The sequence below is a fragment of the Lipotes vexillifer genome, unplaced genomic scaffold (assembly GCF_000442215.2).
Source record: "Lipotes vexillifer unplaced genomic scaffold, Lipotes_vexillifer_v1.1 scaffold36, whole genome shotgun sequence".
NCBI classification, from domain to species: domain Eukaryota; kingdom Metazoa; phylum Chordata; class Mammalia; order Artiodactyla; family Lipotidae; genus Lipotes; species Lipotes vexillifer.
This window is the reverse complement of record NW_006792448.1, coordinates 5360676-5383527: the sequence shown is the minus strand read 5'-3', so window position 1 is coordinate 5383527 and position 22852 is coordinate 5360676. Positions and strand designations below refer to the sequence as shown.

Genomic DNA, 22852 nt, shown 5'->3' with positions numbered 1-22852 from the left:
CCCCCCCCCCCCCCCCACTCCCTTCTCCAACGCTGTGGGCCAAGGGGACGGGGAGGCTGCCCCTTGCCCTTGCCTTGCCCTTTGCCTGCCGCTGCTTTGACCGCACTTCGCTTCCTCCCGCTCCTCCTGGGCCGTCGCCCGCAGCCGCCCCACGGATCGTCAACATCTCGGTGCTGCCCGGCCCGGCGCACGCCTTCCACGCGCTCTGCACGGCTGAAGGGGAGCCGCCGCCCACCCTCACCTGGTCCGGCCCGGCCCTGGGCAACGGCTCGGCCGCCGTGCCAAGCCCAGGCCAAGATCACGGCCACCAGGTTACCGCCGAGCTGCCCGCGCTGGCCCATGACGGCCACTACACGTGCGCGGCCTCCAACAGCCTGGGCCGCGCCGAAGCCAGTGTCTACTTGTTCCGTTTCCACGGCGCCTCCGGGGCCTCAGCAATCGCCCTCCCGCTCGGCGTGCTTGGCCTCAAGGCGCTGCTGCTGCTCTGCGTTCTGGCCGCCTGCGCCTCCGCCCGCCGCCGCCTAGGTGGGTGCGCCCCAGGCCAGGATGGGTGCGAGGGGCGGCCGGGGCTCTCCTCCAGGCTGACCACCTGGCATGACACAAGCAAAACATCACTTATGCACCTGTGCATCATCTCACTTTCCTCTCCCTGCATCAAGCCCAGGAGGTGGGAACCAGCGTGAGCCCATTTTACAATCAGGAAGCTGAGGCCAGAAAGGTTAGGGAACTTGCCTGTAGCCTAGAGTCACAGAGATATAGACCCAGACGATATAGCTCTGAGCCCACCTCTTTACCAGCACCCCATAAATGACTCATCCAGAAGGGTTCCGACCACACACAGGCTTTCCCAAATAGCACCATTTCATTCAGTCACAAGCAGCATCCTGAGCAGCTACTATGTGCTGCATAGGTGCTAGGAATACAGAGATGAATAGGACATGGTTCCCTGATGAATGTGTGCTGAGGAGTAAGCAGATAATTGCAGTCTGCAGAGAGAAGTGCTACCAGCCCACGTACTACAGAAGCCCAGAGAGTGTGGGCTTCTCTCTGATGGGGCATCCAGACGGGGGCCGGGAGGGAAGGCTTTACAGAAGTAAGGGGAGGCTAAATCAAAAGCTATAAGCAGGGCTTCCCTGGTGGCGCAGTGGTTGAGAGTCCGCCTGCTGATGCAGGGGACACGGGTTCGTGCCCCAGTCCGGGAAGATCCCACATGCCGCGGAGCAGCTGGGCCCGTGAGCCATGGCCGCTGAGCCTGCGCGTCCTGAGCCTGTGCTCCGCAACGGGAGAGGCCACAACAGTGACAGGCCCGCGTACCGCCAAAAAAAAAAAAAAAAGCTATAAGCAGGTGTGAGCTAGGAAAACAAGGAGCTAATAGTACTCCTAGCAGACGGAACAGCATGTATAAAAGAGTGGAAGCTCGAACTAGCAGGCCGTCTTCAGAAAGCTGCCGTCACCCCTCCCTACTGTCACTAAGGGATGGGAAGTTTGCTCTGTGCCCCAGAGAGGAGGCTTCCCAGAGCCTCTCAGACCACCCAGGTGAGTAGCACCAGCCTCAAACTCTCCTGGGATGAAATCCAAAATTTGTCACAGTTGCTCTGGCTACCATCTTTGCTGGGGCCACACTGGCTTTCCGGCAGCGTCTTCAAACCCACCAAGCATTCTGTGCTTCAGGGGCCTCAGAGAAGCAGGTCTTCCTGCTAAGTCGGCTCCTCACTCCCTGTCCCCGCCGGTGACTCATCATCTTTCAGGTCACTTCTTCGCATCCTGCTGGCTAGCTGTTCCCTCCAGACCACTCTCCTCGGTGGGGCGGGCTGGACAGCGGGGCTTGTAGCTCAGAGGCTACCATGGAGATTCATGCCTCCTCTCTCTCTGTCCCTCACACAGAGTACCCAGTCACCCGGGACGCCTCACCACGGTAAGTAAACTCGCCCATCCCCACCCTGCCCCACTGTAGTCATCCCACTGGCCAAGGGGTGCAGGCTCCTCATGGAGGGCAGCCTGAGAAGGAAGAATGGGCAAAGGGCTGGGGCTGGGGTCCCAGCCCTGATCAGGGTCCAGGCCCTCCCTGCAGCCTTCCCCCCTACTTCAGTCCACCAAGCCTGGCAGCCAGACCAGACCACGCTGACCTGCTCCCCACGTTTCCAGCACTGACTGTGGGCCTCACACTGGCCTATCTTCCGGACCAGCTGCCTGGTGTCCGTGGTGCTGAAGGGTCATTTTTCTGGGTCTGCCTTATTGCTGCACCTAGCTGTGATCCCTGGAGGCTGCGTTTCCTCTCACAGTGCCCAGCATTCTAGAACAGATCCACACAAAAGCCACCATTAGGCAGTCATTCTCCCAGACACCCTGCTGAAGGCTGTTCAAGCAAAATGTCTTTAGAGGTTCTGAGGGCTTGGTTGAGGGCTCACAGACTCAGCTAGGAAGCACTGACCTTGCCCCCCTCTTGGTGTCTGTCCAGGTGAAGGCCTGTGTAGAAGAAGAAAGCGTCCAATTCCAAGACCTTGTCCGAGATGCTTGGGGGAGGCGGGCGGGGTATGACAGCCTCCTCTAGGATCCTTTAGACAAGCCCGGGCGCTCCCGTAGCTCCGTTCCCACCCAGGCACATGTCAGTGAATGGTTTAAGCAGACGAGTGGCCCCATCTGAACAGGAGTGGAGGCCAGGAGACCTGTGAGGGCTGTTGACCAAGGCTGCAGCTGGCTAGGTTGCTTGGCTGAAGGTGGCAATAGAGAGGGCGGGGAGATGGGGCAGACAGAGGCAGGGATGGCCAGAGTGGGCAGCACAAGCAAGGGAGGGAGCCAGCGGGTCTGGAGCTGGCGCCCCGGGTGCCACCTACTGAGCTGAAGATGGGGGGTGGTGTGTGGTGAGGATCACACGAGCTCTGTGGACTGTTTATGTTTGAGAGACCACGAGGATGTCCTGGAAGTCAGGAAAGCGGTTAGGGTTAGCAGGAGGCCCGGCTCGGAGGTCAGGACCCCAGAGATGGTTTTTGAAGCCACAGATGAGATCCCTTTGAGAAGACAGAGACTCTGGGATGCTGTCACCCAGCTGGTCCCCTCCCTGGTCTGCAAGTTCTGCCACTGCCCTGCCTCCAACCTTCGGTTAGTCTCCAGGCCTTGTTCGATGCAGGTCCCCAAATCCCCTCTCGTCCCTCCTTCCGCCCCTTCCTGGGCTGTGGTTTGGGCAGTCAGAGACCCCTCCTGTTTGGGTGGTCAGCCAACTTTCTCCTGTCCACAGGCCCCAAGCTCAGGAGTCCAATTATGAAAATTTGAGCCAGATGAGTCCTCAGGGTCCACCAGCAGCCGTGTGTTCACCTTGAGGAGCCCATTGGCCACCAGCAACCCCTGGACACCATGAGGAATGAAAGCCAACATGTGGCTTGGCTGGGACGGCCCTTCCTGGCTCCCAGGCACCTTGGCAGCCCTAGCCTGGCGGTGCCCTGAGGTCAGAACCCTACTCACAGAGGCTCAGAGGTCTCCTACGTGGACTTCTGTCTCCAAGCCCCAGAGATATTTCTGTCAACGGGGAAGCATTTTACGCGCACATGTGTGTGTGTGTGCACCCGCACTCGCACATGAGCTCAGGTGACACTTCTGCAAAGCTCGTCTTGCCTTTGCTTACCTAGAACGCCATAGTAAAGCAGGCAGGACCCTGGTCAGAGGGGTCTCCAGGCCCAGGCTCCATCCTCGTTCTGTCACCGACTTGCTGTGTGGACCAAGGCACTTTTTTCAATTCTTTGGGTCTCTGTTCATCCACTGTTGAACACCGACAGTAACAGTCTTCTCTGCTGGCTTCGGGCTGTCAAGGTCGGCGGAAGTAGTGGATGTGAAGGGACTTGGGGCAGCACAAAGCCGTCTACAGGTGTGAGCGGTGTTACAGGCTCCTCATTGCAGAGGAGACATCTTGGGACATCTAAACTTGGATAAGCATAGCACCCACACCGGCCTCGCTGGGAGTAAGGATTCCAGAGGGCAAGCCTGGGTCTGGGCTGTGCCACCTTGTGGTCCCAGGAACATCAAATCAGCAACAAGGAGAAGCCCAGTATCCCTGGGCCCTGGGGTCTCCTCTGTGACTGTCCCACACTCTGCCCTCCTCTTACCCCATCGGCTCTCTGCACTGCCTTCAGCTGGGACCTCTGGGAAAAAGAAACAAAACACCCATCATCTCAAAGCATGTGGAATCCACGGTTCTTAAGGACCAAACTCTGGGAGGTGTGAGGGCAAGTGTGGGCCACAGGGTGTCCGTGGATAAAGCAGCTGCAGCTCTGACCTCTCTACCACCTGCCTCTTCTCTGGATGTGCACTGGCCAAAAGCACTGGCCATTTCCCATTTGCCCGAGTGGTGCCAGGCTGACTGCAGGGTGCTGCCTTCCATCCTCACACTTGATTGTTTTAGCTCCTGCAGTCTTTGGGGGCAGAGAGAGGGGGAGGAGGCATGCTTGGGACCCAGGCGAGCTGGCAAAAGGGCCACAGAGATATGGGCCTTCAATGGGAACAGACTTTCTTCCCTCCAGAACTTTTCCAGATGCTGTAGTGGTAATTGCAGTCACCTACAGTGAGCATGGGGTCCTCTCTGATGCTTTCCGGGGAGATGGCATGAAGGCTGAAGGATCTTCACAAGTTAATAAACAGGGTGGTGGGTTACAAGGCTCCTCACTGGAGCCTTCGCCAGAGCAAAGGGGTGATGGTGGCTCATGGTTAACTTGGGATCCATCCAGGAGCCTGTCTGAGTTGTTAAGAGGTCAGTGGAGTTGGCATTTGTACCTCTTTGTGCAGGGATACTTTGGGCACCTCCATCAAGAGTCCTGTATCGTCAGGGAAGGACACAGGGGTGATGTGTCTTATACTATCCGCTTGGTCTTTGAGGCCAGTTCCACAGCCAAGAAAAAGTGATAGGAATTACTTCTTATGCATCATTTTGTGCTAGCAGTTGGGCCAGGTGTTTGGGGATATAGAAATGAATAAGGCTGGCCTAGGTCGTGCTGCAGTACCAAAGCCAAATCACAGTGGCTGAGAACAATTAGGGTTTCTTCTCTCCATAGCTGCATGCCCGGCACAGATCAGCAAAGAGCTATGCGCATTGTACTCCCGGGGATCCACCCTCTCTAATGTGGATTGCTGGGTTGGAGATACAAAGAAAGCTCTAGAGGGTCTTCCACTTGGGATCATAGTTCACTGGCCAGAACTAGCCACGTGCCCCACTCTCCTGGAGGGGCTGGGCAGTGTGACCCTTCACTGCACCTGGAAGAAGGGAAGCCGGAGCATTTGGGAACAGCCCTGACAACTCCACAGGAGGACTCTCCAGGGGTTCTCACGCTCGTGAGCAACACAGACTAGTAAGTGGGAAATCATGTGAGGGCATCAGTCTGCTGGGGGTGCTGTGGAGCACATACAAAGGGGTGAGTGACCCAGTCTTCGGAAGACTTCCTGGAGGAGGGGACATGGAGATGGTACACACTGGCCACACAAATGGGGGAGAATGGAGGTTGGGCGGTAAGAAAAAAAAGTCATTCTAAGCAGAAGGGTCATTTTGAGCAAAGGCCAGGAGGTGGGACACAGGGTGCTGTCTAAGCAGTTGAAAGTTGCTGGAGCACCAGGGTAGAGACAGGTGTGGCTGGAGTTGAGGCCACAGCATGGAGGCTCCTGGGTGTGGAGGGCCCGGCCCCAGCAGGGATGAGCAGCTGGAGGGAGTCAGGGCACCCTGCACTGCCTGCACGGCTGCTTTCACTGTCTGACCACTGCTCTGCTCCAGACCCACGACACCTTGGGGCTGGGGTTTCCACCTTCCGACCCTGGGCTCTCAGAGCAGCGTTTCCCAGGTGAGTTCCAAGGATCACCTGTATCAGGAACACCTGGGACGCTTGCTCAACTCCCCATCCTCAGCACCACCTGGACCACCTGAATCACAGGCTCTGAGGGCAGGGTCTTTAGACAAATTATCCAGGGGATTTTGTCCCTAACTTTGTATTATGATTATTTTTCAAATACACACACACAGCTGAAAAAGCAAGACAATCACCCAGGTACCCACCACCTACATTCAACACTTACTAACATTTTGCCCTATTAGCTTAATGCACAAGTGTGTGTATATGCTTATGCGTGTGTGTGTTTGGCTGAACCATTGAGAGTAAACTGCAGACATCACAGTACTTTACCCTTGAATACCACAGCTGTGTCTCCTGACAAGAGCATTCTCCTGCATAACCTCAAGGCCATTATCACATTTGAGAAAATTAACAATTATTCAATAATATCATCATACAGCCCACATTCATATTTCCCCAATTGTCTTTTTTAGCTTGTTGTTTCCAACCGGGGTCCAGTCGACTCCAGGTGGTTTTTAGGCAAGATAGGTTGGAGACTCCCTCTGAGTCAGCCTGACTTGTAAGGGTGCTGGCTGCCAACCCGGTGGTCCTTCCTGCGGTGTTTGCACTCTGGAATCGGGCTTCCTGTGGGCTGAAGCAGCAGCATTCCTCTCTGCTGCAGGATTTCGGACACAGATGGACTGCAGGGAGGCACAGTTCAGGAGGGACAGGCACAGTTCCTCTACCAATTTGCTCACAGTGCCCAGGCAGCCTCCTGCTCAGCCTCCGGATAAAGCAACTGCTAGGGGGAGAAGGGGAAGGTGGTGAGGGGACTGCACTTGACCATCATCAGACCCCTTGGGCTCACCCCCAGAGCCCGGGAGTCCTTCCCAACTCTCCCCTCTCAGAGCACCCAGATGCCATCGGTGGCAAGCAAGGACCAAGCCACAGGTGGCAGGCTCGGTCAGCACAGTGTCCTGGGCCTGAGAAGTGACCTAGGAGATTTGGTGTTTTGGAGACAGGACTTGGCAGTGTGGTGCAGGGGAGAGTGCTCTGCGGACATGAGAGGGGCTTCTGACACCCTGCAGCTTCCCTCTGTTCCCAGCCACCCACCAGGCTGCTCCTGGAGGTAAGCAGCGGGAGGAAGAGTGACTACTGCCCAGGTCCACCAAGAGCCTAGCACACCTTCCCTGCCCTCAAGGAGCTCATGTCCTAAATTTTAAATTGAGATGTAGCTCCATGAGAACCATCCACGAGATAATATACAATGAAGGTAGGCCTGCCTTGGGACAGAAATGACACTGAGTGGGGCTGAGTTTTTACATATATACATATGCCCCCTCACCAGACTGGATGACAGAGCCAGGTGAAGGCAGGGCTCAGCCAGCCCTTACAGACCATGAGTTGGGGTCCTGAGCTTTGTCCCACCTCCAGCCTGGCACTTAGGTCCAGTTCCATGCCCTCCACAACAATACCCCTCATTTTCTGGGGGCCCCTGTGATTGTCAAAGTTCCTTCCCTTCCATGATCCCAGGCAGTTCTCACTAAAAACCCAGGAGACAGGCAAGGCTGCAATTATCCTCATTTTAAAATGAGGTAAAAGTCTCAGGGAGGAAAGTGACCTGGGCAGGGTCACACGTGCTTGTGACAGAACAGCTCTGGTCCCAGCTCCTTCCACACGCATGCCTCCTTTTCCTTCCCAGCTTCTCACATGCCTTTCCTCCTCTCCTGTGCTCCTTCCTCTTTGTCATAGTTTATGAGCTAAAGGGAGAAAACACGGTCAGCCAATACAAGCAAAGGGAATTATTTGGGATTGGAACTCCCTTGTTTTCCAGGGTTTGGGCCCCCAGACCTTCTCTGTCCCCAAGTCCCACATGCCAGTGAACTCAGAGGGGCCGCAGGGCTAAAGATTTCCCCGGGAGAGGCCCTGTGGGGACACTCACCTCCACACCTCCACCAGAAGCTGCTGGCTGTGACCTCAGGTGGAAGAGCAGAGAGATGGGGCGGGGAAGGGGAAGGGGGGAGGAAGAGGAAGTGAAGGGAAGGAAGGTACAGAGAGGGGCCTTAAGAAAGGTTAAGGAGGACATGTCAGGGAGCAGGTCAACTAGAGCAGGCTGACAGAGTCCAAGGTAAGTCTGGTCCAAGCCACAAATTTAGGCCATTATTAAAATATGGTGTCCAGGAGTGAGGCCAGGTTGGCCCCTCTGACCAATAGACGGAGAATGTGGGTCTGTCTCCTAAAAGGGTTTAGGCTAGCAAAGGAAGACCAAGAGGGAAGAGGGCTGTCTTCAGAAGAGAAGCAGGTTTTGGAGGAAGATCTTGGCTCCCTATCCTTAGGTTAAGGATTCTCATTTGCCCCATGGTGACATGGACCACTTTGGAGCTGCATTTCTTTAGGCGTTTCCCAGCAAGAAAGCCCACCTGTCTAGAGACAGGTAACCCATTTCCTACACTAGTAGGAGGTGGGACAACTTGCCTCTAAGCCACTTTCCAAAATCCTGTGATTCTGTCTGGAGAAGGAAGCCAAACCCAGACAAGAGAGCAAGGGTTGGGGAGACACACAGAGCGCTGTCCCAGGGAAATCCCAAACTGATGTAATCCCAAATCAAATGTGCGGGCCCTCTCACCATACTTTGGCCCATTCAAGATATGTCTTAATGTAATGGAAATGAACACTAAGGAAGAACTCCCTAGCATTCCAACATGAAGTGATTTCTGGAGCAGACTGTGACCAAGCTCAGGTAGCACTGACCTCCCTGGCAGCTTGGCTGCCCTCCCAGAGGTGCCCTGCCCCCACCCAGGAACTCAGGCAGTGGAAGTCTTTGTACAGCTTCATGTACCTTCTCCTACTAGGATCACAAGCACATTACAGACCTCAGGGCTCTCCTGAACTCTCTGGGGTCACCAGGTGGTCCCCGTCTATGCCAATTCTTAAACCCCCAAGTTTTAAGTTCTCTTTGAAATTAGAGGCCTCACCCATTGTGGTGAAACGTCACAGAATATAGATTCTACCCATTACAAGCTTTATAATTTCACATTTTTCTTTTTGTGATTTTTGGATGAAAAGACCTGCCAACCAACTTGCCAAAAATGAGATGTCTACCACACGTAAATTAAATTTGAATCTAGTTTATTTGCAGAATTTTACTTAACCAATTCTCATTTCTTCCTGTGTTTCATCACTATATAAAAACTCATCCTTTGTACAAGCAAGTAAAATGCCAACAATGAATAAGAAGGGAATATTGCACGTTTAATGACCAAAATAACTTGTTTTTTAAAGGCCACAGTAGGCATGTGGGTAGGAAAAAAGAGTTGAACACATTTAAGATGTATTTGCTGCCACTTGAGTGATTTAAGCCATTGAAAGAAAAATAAATCCTAAACCTCAGTGCTCGGGAGATATTACATCAGTACATTAAAAAATAAAGTTATAATGAACAACATTCCTTAGTGGTTTCATTACCCCAAAATAGGGTCAGTAGTTTTTTTTCAAGTTATTGTCATCAGAAATCAGGAACCTATCTAGACTGAAGGAAACTTCAACTACCGCTTCTATAGGACACATGATGCCTCTATAATGTGAGGGTCACCACGGACCAGGATCATCACAGACCAGGACAAGGTCAGTGTTAGTGCCTGGCTGGATACCAAGAACTTTACCCAGCACAACCCAGATGCAAATGGAAGATGACAGGAGGGAACTTTTTTTTTTTAAAGCATCATGCTTATTTGCAGCATCACACTCTCCACTTTGCTTAATAAGACAAAGTTAACTAAGCAGAAAATTTTTCAGCTCTAAATAAAATTTTACTAGCTCAGAATAAGGAGTAAAGTTGGTCCAAAATGCAGAGCAGACAGTTTTGAAGGATAAGTGCAAAGTGCCTTATTGTTAGACCTGCAACTGATGATAAACCGAGCTCTGGAGTTTGACTGATTGAATGTGCCAACCAGAGGGCACAGCTGATGAGAGCTGATGCTGCCCACATGTCCAGGGGAGCAAGCCTTGCTGTGTGACCCACACTAGTGTGGCCAACACCCAAAGCAGAGACCAGGCTGAGGGCACATAACCTAAGGAGGCACACTCTCTCGAAGCCAGCAGGCAAGTGCCACCTTACATGTGTGCCCTGGGTGCCTCATTTGTTTTACCCAAGTCCTGACCCTACTGTTTCTGGGCATGGCCCTCTTCTAATAACGTGGGCTAATTTGGGAAGTTTTCCCAAAGGGCAGCCCTGGCAGACATCACGGGGGCAAAGGACTAACTAAAGGCACTAGGCATTTCGTTTGACGAAGGCTGAGGGCTGGGCGGACGGGCAGGGTCAGAGGTGTGATGAGGTATGAAAATTTCCAAAGGTCTGAAGGTCTGTCAGGAGGGGGCAGGAGAACAGCTCCAGCAGAACTATGGCCAGCGTTACCAGGAGGCCAGTTTTAGCCCAGTATAAAGCAGAACTACAACCAAGCTCACCAATGGCCACTTGGGCTTGTCCATGAGGAGCGGAACTAGTGGCCACAGGAAAGGGCAGAGGAAAGGCTGGAGGATCAGGGCTGGGATCCCTGCTGAGTGGGAGATGGGACCAGATGAGCTTTAATGCCTCTACTGACTTCAAAAGTCATGATTCTATAACATCTGCTTCGTACTCCAGAAATTATTCATTTGGGGTTTAAAAATCCAATAGAGGGACTTCCCTGGCGGCACAATGGTTAAGAATCCTCCTGCCAATGCAGGGGACACAGGTTCGAGCCCTGGCCCAGGAAGATCCCACATGCCACAGAGCAACTAAGCCTATGAGCCACAACTACTGAGCCTGTGCTCTAGAGACCGTGTGCCGCAACTACTGAGCCCGTGCTCCGCAACAAGAGAAGCCTCTGCAATGAGAAGGCCACGCACCGCAACGAAGAGTAGCCCCCATTCGCCACAACCAGAGAAAGACCGTGCGTGGCAACGAAGACCCAACGCAGCCAAAAATTAATTAATTAATTAATTAAGTTTAAAAAATCCAATAGGAAACTGTGTCTCACCTTCACTCTAAAGGAAGAAAGGGCATGGACACTCTCACTTGCGCAACGTGGATACACTGACTTGGAGGAAGGGGGTTGGCACTTGGTTAAAGAGAGGGTGGGCTGCTCAGGGGTTTTCAGTTTCTGGACCCAGCTTCCCCCACCTCGAAGAACTGAGAGACTCAGGCAACCTCGAGGAGGCAGACGTGACCGTGCCAACAGGCTGATCGTGAAACCACCAGCGACTTGTGCCAGGAGCTTCAGGAACATGGAGGGTGGGCCCTGGCCCCGTTAGGCTGAGCAGACGCATCAGCAGAACCTCCCTCCCTGGCATCTGTGCCTGCAGCTTTCTGCAGAGTTAGGAAGGGGAGCCAGGAGATCAGGGGGTCGAGTGTGCCTCTCTGGCCCATCCTGTGTGAACTGCAGAAAGAAGAGTGGAGAAGAGAAGAGGTGCTTTTCATCAAGCCCAGGAAGCTGCTCTGCATCCCCATCTGAACCGGAAGCCACTGCTGGCCACGTATGGGGAAAGTCTGCACTAGTGCACCTTCAACGCCGCTCCAGCACATAGGTGCCTTGGTCTTACTGAACCAGGTATCAACATGCAGCGCTGCTAACTGTCTCTGAAACAGGCCCTGCGCTCTCTGGAGGTGACTATTTTGCCAAAAAAAGCTCATTATTCTTGAAAGCCAGTGGGCAGACCGGTCTATTCTTTCCCAGGAGGCTACAGCAGCATTGCCACCTTCTGAACTCTCTTAGTGTTGTTAAAGCAATTTCTCAGCCCAGAGCCTCTCATAGGAACCTATGTGGTGAGTAAACCTTCCACTGTTAAGCGTGAGAGGAAGTACTTTTACCGACCATCTCTGATGATCAAGTTACAGTGTCAAAAAAGACAGATGACATCAGGCATGAAAAAATCTGCATCAACTTTAACAACTGAAATACTTTACAAGACAGTGTGATATCCCTAAAAATCGGATTCTTACCAGCTACAACCAAAGATTGATTTATTTTTTATAATTTTTACAGAGCAAATACATTATAAACCTTCAAAAATTAAGATTAAACATAATTTTCTTTAAATGTATGTACTGTCACTCAAAAATTTCATTCTAGGATACCAATAATTACATCCTCCTCAAAGAAAACAGCACACAGAATATTTCCTGTCATAAAATCTTTGTTGCCAAATCAGCCATGGAACTGTCCACAGCTTCTAAAACGTGTTAACAAGGAAAGCTCTGAGATGCGTCCCTCAGAGATGGACACTTAGTGGCCTACAGAACTTGAAGGCTAACAGGGATGATCTTTACCAGAGCATTTCCGTGGGGCAGAACTGTTCTGTCCAACTAAAAAGATTCAAAATAAAGAACAGCTCCTACACACTTCCAATGTTGGGGGAAGCACCGCAAAATGATATTTGGAAAGAGATTATCATTCAGTTAATCTATACCCCAATCCCCCTGCTAAAAGCTCTCAGTGACTAAGACATTTTTATGTAAATAGCCTCGGGCTATAGATAGCCTGCAAGCAAAAGACATGTTAGGCCAGCTGGACAAACAGATCAATTTTGAGCCAACAGAATTATGAATATGATGACAGAAGTCAAGGTGCGAATTCCGGGGGGTGGGGGGGACATGACAAGAGCAAGCAGATGGCAGCAAAACACGGCAACACTGCAGACAGGCTTTGGTAAAGAACGAACTGTTAACAACAGAAGGCACGTGACGATTAAAAAAAAGCCAAATTTCAGTCAAGTCTCCTGACCTGACCCAGTTTCCACCGACCAGTGTTTCAGCAGGTTTGCTAGCTTCATTTGAGTTTAAATCTGGAGTGATAAAACAAGCAGGAAACAGACAGTCAAGTTCTCTGTCTCTGTCTCTCAACAGTAGGACCTTCAGATATCAAACTTGCTGTCTGGAAAGAGCTGCAAATTTACATGTCTACAGGGGCCAAATAAGACGTGAATGAAGGAGCGGGCTGGGGTATGACCAAAGGGAATGTACGTCTACAGTGAACTGGAGAGAGGAAGCCCTGTCTACACTCTCAGCCATGGAGATCAAACAAAACACATCTGTGCACGACATGCTCCCCACAGACCACCAGCACGCGCCCCCAATGTAGACAAATGGCTCCTTCTCTATGAGGACACACGGCTGGATGGAAATGAACTTGTCACCATCTCTGCTGTCCACTATAATCAGGATCAAGTGGTCACATTTTACACAACGACTCACTTTGATTCAGCATTCTTATCTCCCTTCTGAGAGAAAAATATAATAATCTAAGCTGGTATATTTCCCCACATTTGAGAAATGCAGAAATTTTCAAAGCTTTTTACTTTGAAGGAACACAATTGGGATTCAAAAGTGAGGGTTCAACACGATTCCCAAAGTAGTTATATCTGGCACAGGAGTCTTGACGTTTAAATGAAACAGGAAAAGACAGAAGTGGAGACATACGAAAGCACCCCACCTGGGGTCTCATGAGATGACTGGATATTCGGCAACTGAGAGTGGCTCTCTACCCAAGGAGAGCTTCATAAGTTCTCTTGTTGGATGAACATAAAAATTACAAAGTCCCTGGAACATTTTAAGAGCTAAGGAAACACACACATACACATGTGCACATGCACAACAATTATCTAGTGCCCACCAACTTGCATCTCAGTCAACTAATTCATTGGCCAAACTGCAGTGAAACTGAGCAAAGTTATCTGTGCAACAGCGAAGTTAAATGTAAACATAAACAGCAACAGGTTTATCAAGAGCCTCAGTGTTACTATCGTATGTTGTCCAAATAATGCACTTCTGGATAGAGACAGTTCACAAGAAGAGCCAGGAAGCTTTTCCCGTCTTGGAGGCAATGGCCAGGACGCTTTATAAATTGTGCAGCTTGCAATATCTGATCCTGGTATTCAATGTACTGCTTACTTGATGTCAAGGATTCAAGAGCATTCAGAGCCTAAAAGACATGGAAGACAAGAGGGTTAACCACATGGATGCGTATAACATAATTCCCGCAGGTGTAGCACACCTGCCGACGTCATCTGGTGCAACTGTGAGCCTCCAGGGAAGCCTACAGAACTGGAACTAGATGTCTCAAAGGCAGGCACTGATCAACCACAATCAGAAGGAGGCCAGCAACCCAAGCTTCTCTGGTGTCTGCCGCCTTCCACATCCAGCCTTCCCTCTTCCTGGCCCATGTTGTTTCCCAACCCCTCCCCGCAGAGTGCCACTGCTGCAGCCAGGCTGTCTTCCTGCTTTGTCCTCCTTGCCCCAGTGCCAGCACTGCAGCCCTCCCCGCCAGATCATCTACTGCCTCTCTTCCTGGAGACTCAACCGGAAACCACAGGCATCAGCTTTAATTTGCGGTTGGGTTTGTTCTCAGATTACAAAGTAATGTCGTACTAAACCATGTAACTAGAAATTCAGAAGAAACCAGTGGTTAAGTGCTGCTGAGGGTGAATGATAAGGTTGTTCTATCAGCCAACAAACACAACGGACAGATCAAGTTCCTCTGGCTTTCGCCCAACAGAATTGACATATTCCCATGCTTCTCTTCGGGAATAAAGAAAGAAAAACATTCTTTACTTCCATAATTTTAATTTTTCCTCCCTTCATACTGGGAAAAGAGAAGAGAACAAGACTGTATTTACAGAAAACAAACAAAAAACCAGAACAACGGTTCTTGGGGGGTAGGGAGTTTTGTTTTCCAGCTATATGAGCTGACCCACCCCTAGCATTCTGAGTGTGAACTGTGAAGTGCCACTCTCCCGCCTCTCTCATTTATGGGGACCACTGCACTAGAGGATATAGATTAAAAGATGGAATTTGCTTGGCTTAGTAAATAAGGAGGGAGAAGATTTTTTGAGGATGATAAATAAACAGGCAGCTTAGAAATAAATTACCAAGTGGTTTAAGACAGAAGTTTTGGGGTTGAAAATCAACAATGGAAGGAATTTTGGTACCAAGCTAACTGCTGTATGAACAGAGTTAATCTAAGAACAAGAATCAGTGGGAACAGGCACTCCCACTAACCATAGCGTCCATATGTCTCTCTCTTTCTCTCTCTCTCCTTTCTTTTCTAAAAAGAACAGTCTACTTTGACAGTTTGCCTAAGAATAATCATTTTATACAAAGTTGACTTCTTTCCAGCCTGAAAACGCTGATGACAAGTATGTCATCACTTAAGTCTAAAGGAAGGCCGGCAAAGGCTGGCAAGGACTGGGCGACCTGCTGGCCGTAGCTAATGCAAAGCTATGCTCCAGGTGCTGGTGGGCACAGGAGAGCAGACTTCTCAAATGCAGACTGAAATGCATGGCACTGACTTCACAACCGCCCCCTGGGACACTCATCTGCCCACTTGTGATGGCTCTTAACACGACATTAGGGATGCAAATGGTGGTTGTCTAATCAGCCAGTGACAAGTATCGGGTACTGTAAACACCAAGATGCCTGTGAAGAACCTGCTGATTTTTTCACTTCATCTTTGCTCTTAATACCGAGATATCACACTGTACATGGCTGGCTCAGACATGACAATGCCGCAAAAGACAGGAGCTGAGGGGTCTAAGCATTTACCGTGTACAGAGACAGTACTGCAGAGCAACAACAGCGTGACACTGGACCCGGACAGGCCCAGTGAATCCCAGCCCCAGCCCTCAGGGGCTGTGTGATTTGGGACAAATTACTTAGTCTCCTTCTGTCTCCATTTCCTCATCCACAAAACCAGGATAATAAAAGTTCGTATTGTATAGGGCTGTTATGAGAATTGGAAGAGTTAAAATTTTTTTTTTTTTTTTTTTTTTTTTGGCGGTACGCGGGCCTCTCACTGCTGTGGCCTCTCCCGTTGCGGAGCACAGGCTCAGGACGCGCAGGCTCAGCGGCCATGGCTCACAGGCCCAGCCGCTCCGCGGCATGTGGGATCTTCCCAGACCGGGGCACGAACCCGTGTCCCCTGCATCGGCAGGCGGACTCAACCACTGCGCCACCAGGGAAGCCCCGGAAGAGTTAAAATTTTAACTCGTTAACATCAAGTGAGTTAAAACTTACAACAGTGTCTGGCATGCAGTAAGCACTCAAGAATGCCAGCCATCGTTTTATATTATATACCTTTGTACCTGGCCAGCCTGTTTATGAGTGAAAATAGTTATGGGAATGGGGAACCACTGCCATGTAGCCTTCCATGTTTTTAGAACAAACTATTTTTCACAGCTACCATTTTGTCCATGTCAGCCAACACTGGTCAACCCCCAGACTCACAAAACAGAACCAGCGCCTTGGCTCCAAGTTAAAGTCCAGCTAACATCTATCAGTCTCAACTGTAGTCTCATCTTCTGTGCCTGTCCCCAGCCCCAGCTTGTGATGGGTCAGCACACAGTCATGTCATCATGTGACGAAAGAAACGGAAGAACAGCTTCAGGGCTAACAGCACATTTTGGCTTCTGTAAGAAACTTGCTTGCTTGCTTGCTTGGGGCGGGAAGAACCGGGTTCCTGATTGGCTGATTCAAAATTAAACAGCTCCCTCCCGCCTTGGGGACTTCCCGCCCTGTGAAGGGTATAAAGGCCTCGCCCGACTGTTAGTCGGGGTCTCACTCACTTCTCTCCGAGTGGGACCCTGTCCGGACAGTTTGTGTAAGCTTCTATACTTGTATAAATCCTTTGCTAATCTTTCTGCTTGGTGTTGGTGATTCTCGGGTGTCCTTGGTTGGGACACGGGTCGCATTTACCGGGGAACTCGACTCCAGGCATGTGGCTCCCGGACCGCAACAATCAGAACCAAATTTGATCCTAGATTGGCTTTTGCCCATGGCCTTGCTACTTCTACAAGGGTAGTAACAGGGCTCTGGGCAAGTGCCTACAAAAACTGGTTGAAAATCCGAGGCAGATACACACGTTAACCATTTTCCAGTTAGTAGAGCCCGCCAGACAGTATGCTGTGCTGCTGCCGATCATCATCACCAGGTCATCACATGTAAAGACTACAGGTACCACCTCCCTCCTCCTGTGGAAAACTTCTAGCCCTTAACCACAAAGCTTTTTACTGACCTGCTGAGCTTTCAGGGTCAGGTGTAATTCAGAGCCCGGCTTCAAACGGATCTGATCCTTGGCGGGAACCTGAACTGAAAGAAAGGCAGCCATGCCTCGGGCAGCCACTCGGAACCTTAAGTGTTAGGGAGGGATTAGAAGAAGTAAATGACTATTAAAGTAAGCATTTTAAAATAAATACTATATTTTCTATTAAAAAATAAGATGAACACATCTCCAGACCTACTGTTGTTGTTAGCCTCTTCAGGAAAACTGTAAATATGATCAAGGAGTCTTTATCTGCCCTTCCATTATCACCACCCAAACAATGAAAACATAATTCAGTCTCAGGAATGAAAGTGTTGGCAAAGATACAGAATAACTGGAACTCTCAGCCACGGCTGGTGGGAATGTTAAAAATGGTGCAGGTGCTATGGAGAACAGTTTGGCAGTTCCTCAAGAAGTTAAATATAGAGTAACCATGTGACCCAACAATTCCAAAAGAACCGAAAACAGGTGTTCTAACAAAAACTTGTAAATAACTTTCACAGCAGCACTATTCACAATAGCCAAAGAGTGGATACAACCCAAATGTCTATCAACTGATGAATGGAAAAACAAAATGTGGTGTGTCCATACAATGGAATATTATTCAATCATAAGAAGGAAATAAGTACCAGTGCATGCTAAAATATGGATGAGCCTTGAAACTTTATGGGAAGTGAAAGAAGCCAGACACAAGAGGCCACGTATTACATGATTCCATTTATATGACATGCCCAGAACAGGATATACATAAAGTCAGGAATCCATCAGTGGTTGCCAGAGACTTGGGGAAGAGGGGAATAGGGAGTGATTGCTTAGTAGCTTAGTAGCTATTTCCTTTTGGGATGATGAAAATGTTCTGGAACAAAATAGTGGTGATGGTTGCAACAACATTGTGAATGTACTAAATGCCACTGAACTGTACATTTTATCATTTTTTTTTCTGGCCACACCACGCGGCATGCGGGATCTTAGTTCCCCGACTAGGGAACGAACCCACGCCCCCTGCAGTGCAAGCACGGAGTCTTAACCACTGGACTGCCAGGAAAGTCCCTGAATTGTATATTTTAAAAGGGTTAGCATGATAATTTTATGTGACGTGTATTTTACAATTTAAGTGAATCAAATCACACAGTCCTGCTAAATTCTACCACAAACAAAGGAGTATGATGTTAACTGGTTTGGATTCGGTGGCTCCCAAAGTTGTAGCAGGCTATTCCATAAGAATGCTGACATCAGAATAGTGAGAATTCCTTTCAAACCAGATAAGGCCTTTAAAAGAAAACCATGATGCAAATAGTCTCAGGAGATAAACTGGGGCTAGTAGCAAATTCTTTCACACCTTGGAATTTTTAGCGACAAAAACCTGAATGTATTTCTCATTACTTATCCTTCTAATCAGTTAACTTCTACTCATCTTGACTTAACAATTCTGCTAGACCGAGTCCCTCATGGGACCTGGGTTTCCCTGACAAAGTGCTGGCGGTGAGGCAGCTGACCGGGGTATTTTAACCTAACCTTGCACACCGTCACTGGCTGAAAGACAAAAAGCAATGTGCAGTGTGATCAGGTTACCAAGTCAAAATACAATGAGATACTGCTAAAAAAAAAGTCTTTGAACATAAAAGTTGTTTTAAAACGGAAAAAATAAACACCCTTTTTAAAATGTAGAGATGTAATCAGGCTCTGATTGTTTTCTTCTTAATCTCGGGGAGGACCCTAGCTCAGCTCCTAAATAGAAAATCTACCAAGTATCGCACCCCCTAGGTATGTGCAGGTGTCTGTGGCCCGTTTAGAAAAGCAAGAGCAGGTGCTTCCTCACCTGTTAGACAAGGGCGACTTCCGGCCCAGCCCAATTGCCCTGAGAATCCCTGAACTGAGCCTCTCCTCGGCCAGCAGGCTCTGACGGGCCTGAAGCATGAGCAGAATTCGAATGACAGACTCCGTCAAGACCGAGTCATTCTGCTCAGTCTGAACCAGGGACAGCTGCAGGACTTGGTGCCACCACAAAAACAGCTTTGCTTCTTCCTGCATAGAGCTGGGGGCGGAGAGGGGGGAGGAAAATCAAATTCAGAGTAGATTCTTTCCACTCTCATTTAACTGAAAGTCCACACATGAGTTTTAAGTGTAAGGGACATTTAGTACTTTAAAAGCTTAGGCTGACAGGTAATGCTGTTAATAAAGTATTTGGACAATAAAGGAACAGCTGACATTTATTGCCCCTTCTACATGCCAGACAGCATATATGAGCTCGACGTCCTTTCACTTAATCAAGTGAGCTAAACGTTGTTGCCCCTACTTAACGGACACGGAAGCTAAAGGCGGTGCTTCAAAATACCTGTTTTAAAACAGGAAATAAAAAGCCTGCTCAGAAAATCGGCCCATGCAAGAAAAATCTTTCTAAAATAGGTGTCACTGTACCTCATAGCCTTGTTTGTTTCTTATGTATCACTTGGATCTGTGCACTTAAATGGACATTAACTTAAACCCAAATTCAAGCTATCCCAATCCCATGGGTCAGTCGGCTGTAGACAACCGGAGGGCCAATATACCTTGGATACACCTGTTCCAACCACTGGCTTAAGAGAAGCAGCACTTTCATTTCGTTCCTTAGCGTCTGCTCACTATTTAGACACTGAAGCAAGTAGACATAGAGAGTCAAGTAGCTGCCAAGGGACAGGCACTCCTGCAGAAACTCTTCGATGGTGAGCTCGGGAACTTGAAGGGACACCAGAATGGGGCCCCAACCTAAATTCTGATTGAGGGAGCCTAAGAAAAGAACACCAAGAGGGAGAGAAAGGTAAGAGCAAGAATCAAACTATTTAACTACTCTAATGAACCTTTTCACTTTAAAAGCTTCAGGTCGAGAAAACACCACTCACATTGACCCTGGAGGGCCTGACAATGCCTCATGGCTTGGACTGGAAGCCCTCACTCTAAATGCCTTTGTCCTGGCTGCCAGTGCAGAGGGTATCATGAAGTCAGGTATCACGGCTGCATTTTCATAAATCACCTCTTTCACCACATTATGATCATTAAAATCTCATGTAGACACCACCTCTCCCAGTTATCTAAGAGTTTTAACTTTACCTAATACCATTTTTGAATATGTTATGAATACTTATGCTTTTCCGAGGGGTATTATTATTACTCTATCCTTCATAAGCATTTTTTAATTATCGAAGTTTAGTTTGACTCATATCTTGACAGAAATTCTTGAAAATGTTTCACAAATTGAAAAAACAAATTTGATTTTAGCAACAAACAGTAAATAAATTTGGAGCAAGAGTGTTATCCTAATGGTTCTCAATTCTTTGGGGGGAATGGGAGCAGGGTGACATGGTGACACACATAGCATCTTCCACAGGGGGACATGGGAACACAGATTATTCACGTGTTGTCAAGAAAGGGCATGGGCAGGTTGCAGGCACTTCCTAGCATTCTCACTCCAGTACCCTTCGTTCTCCCCTATTGTGTGCACGATGATGTATATCTGGGTAACAGAGTCGAGAAGTACTGCTCTGAGCAATTCTTTTTAACCAGATCAGGCTGCTTCCAGAATCTGAGAGTTTAGAGGTAGGAAATAAGAAGACAAAGCGGGAGTGGGGGGCGGGAGGGGAGATGGGAAGAGAACTCCGTAATAGTTTAAAACACATGACAAAATGCAATAAGAAGACATATGAATAACTTTAACAAGTGACAAAATAGAGAAAATTAATACAGTGGATCATTATTATAAAGATTCTGGTATATAGCATTTGTTTTTAGGACTATGACTAGGCCTATGACATACACAATTTGCCTACCATAAAAGGATTGGTCTGACACTCCAAAACCCACATAAAATGAATTAGAGGTTCCCTCCCTTGAAACATGATGGTACCAACATGGGCCAAAATTTCTCATGCTTACTGCACATCTTTATGAAGAAAACAAAACTATATTCTGAAACATCAACAACATTTACAGAGATATTAGAACAGTACAATCCCTCAACAGGAAGGGTCTGGAAAGGTATCTCCTTCAGACAAAAGGGTCTGGAAGGGTCTGGAAAGGTATCTCCTTCAGACAAAGCTTTAATCTTCCTTGGAAAAGATGGGTCTACTGAGAGCCTGACATGACGGTCCTCTTACCCTCTTTGAAGTAAGCAGTGATGCAGGCTTCCGTCGTCTCGGCCATGTGGCGGACGGAAGCCAGGCTCTGGCAGGCGGCTGTTAACAGGGGCAGAACCACCAGCCCATGCACTTTCTGCCCAATCCAGGTCTGGATACTGCCTCGGAGGAACTCTGCTGTTGGGATAGTCGCGTTGTTCATCATCATCAGGACTTCCATAAATAGGCTGCTGAGGGCCATGTGGCGGGTCTGGCTGTCCAGATCTGAAGGGGAACATAGCCAACACGTTTGCAAAAGGCTGCTGGTATGACGATGTGAATGTGATAAAGGGAACAATGGTGCTTCAAACTAGCTGCTCTCCAGGGGCCAGAAGGAAAATCCTTCTGTGTTTAGCTTTTAAGGATAGGATGTGGCACATACATACTTTGTAAGAGCAAAGCAGGAACTACTGCGAGATCCTTGGTTACAGCGTGTGACCAAGCAATACTTTAATAAATAGACAAAATACATAGATCTCAGGAGTCATTTGGTAAACTAATTAGAAACAGTACCTCCACCCCTACCAATGCCAAAGTTCTAAATAATTCTAGAATGATTTACACAGAATGAAGTAAATGAATGAATTAAAACTAAATATAAAAGGAAAGGAAAAACCTTTTTACAGACTCCTAACAGCAGCTCTTTTACTTCTTTGTTTTTTAAATAAGAAAAATGGACAGACTGGGTCTTTCCAAAATATTAAAAGGTGAAAAAAAGAATACAACACAAGAAAAAGAGGAAATTCATTTTAAAAGAGAACTGCAAATAAGTGACTGAGGTAGATACCTTCTTCACATCCAAGAACAGAAAGTATTTTTCACTGAGGGTGTGTTGAGGTAACTATTCATCAGGCATAATTTTTGAATTGTACACTTTATTTTTATTTGTTTTTTCTTTTTCGGCTGTGCCGTGCAGCTTGCAGGATCTTAGTTTCCCGACCAGGGATTGAACCAGCGGCCCTCGGCAGTCAAACTGCAGGGCCTTAGCCACTGGACAGCCAGGGAATTCCCTTCATCAGGCATAATTTTTGCCAACTATTTCTAATTCTCCTTGAGTTGGGTTCATTGTTTTAAGGGAATAGAATTACGGCTTTCTCACCTCGAGGCTTTGGTATTTATGTCAACGCGAGTGGGGAGGTCTTATCACACCCATCAAACCAAATTCACCCAATTGCACAGTGTACAATAAACCCTAACTTAATGTTATCATAAGATATACTGATTATCAAGCAAGGAATTTTTTAAGCACTATAGGTGTGTGAATCTACTTTTTTATGTATAAATATTCTTGGTCATAAAGGCCTTATCTCTGAATTCCTGGTGAATAAATATTTTTTCTGATTTTTAAAAAAATTTTATTTTGTTATTGAAGTAGAGTTGATCTACAAGGTTGTGTTAATTACTGCTGTACAGCAAAGTGACTCAGTTATACACATATACATATATATATATACTTTTTTTCATATTCTTTTCCATTATGGTTTGCCAAGGGATATTGAATTTAGTTCCCTGTACTATAGAGTAGGACCTTGTTGTTTATCCATTCTATATATAACAGTTTGCATCTGTGAATAGCAATTTTAATCTATCTTTTAATTATGATTCATGGGAACAAAAAATGATTGCAATAAGCCTCCTAATAGATCGCAGCCTCTCCCCTTCCCATTCATCATCAACACAGCCAACAAATGTTGTTCTTAAAAACCAGAACTGATCCCATCACTCTTCTGATTAAGATCTTTCTAGAACGCCCTTCACTCCTTTGCCTGGCTTATTATTCAATCTTCATGGCCCAGTTACATATGACCAACTCTAAATCAATTTCTCC

General features: G+C 48.3%; 2 protein-coding genes across 2 annotated transcripts in view; one reads left to right on the top strand and one right to left on the bottom strand.

Annotated features, from left to right (window-relative positions):
* Window positions 1-3317, top strand: part of SIGLEC15 (sialic acid binding Ig like lectin 15) — a 14669-nt gene extending 11352 nt beyond the window's left edge. Inside the window, exons 4-6 of the mRNA XM_007465626.1 lie at window positions 145-525; window positions 1885-1915; window positions 3236-3317. Coding sequence (XP_007465688.1) covers window positions 145-525; window positions 1885-1915; window positions 3236-3317 — 494 coding nt within the window. The remainder of the gene's footprint in view (window positions 1-144; window positions 526-1884; window positions 1916-3235) is intronic.
* A 10262-nt stretch (window positions 3318-13579) lies between these two features.
* Window positions 13580-22852, bottom strand: part of EPG5 (ectopic P-granules 5 autophagy tethering factor) — a 121140-nt gene continuing 111867 nt past the window's right edge. The window contains exons 41-45 of the mRNA XM_007465635.1: window positions 21007-21249; window positions 19426-19642; window positions 18696-18911; window positions 16850-16964; window positions 13580-13762 (exon numbers count right to left, since the gene is read on the bottom strand). Coding sequence (XP_007465697.1) covers window positions 13580-13762; window positions 16850-16964; window positions 18696-18911; window positions 19426-19642; window positions 21007-21249 — 974 coding nt within the window. The remainder of the gene's footprint in view (window positions 13763-16849; window positions 16965-18695; window positions 18912-19425; window positions 19643-21006; window positions 21250-22852) is intronic.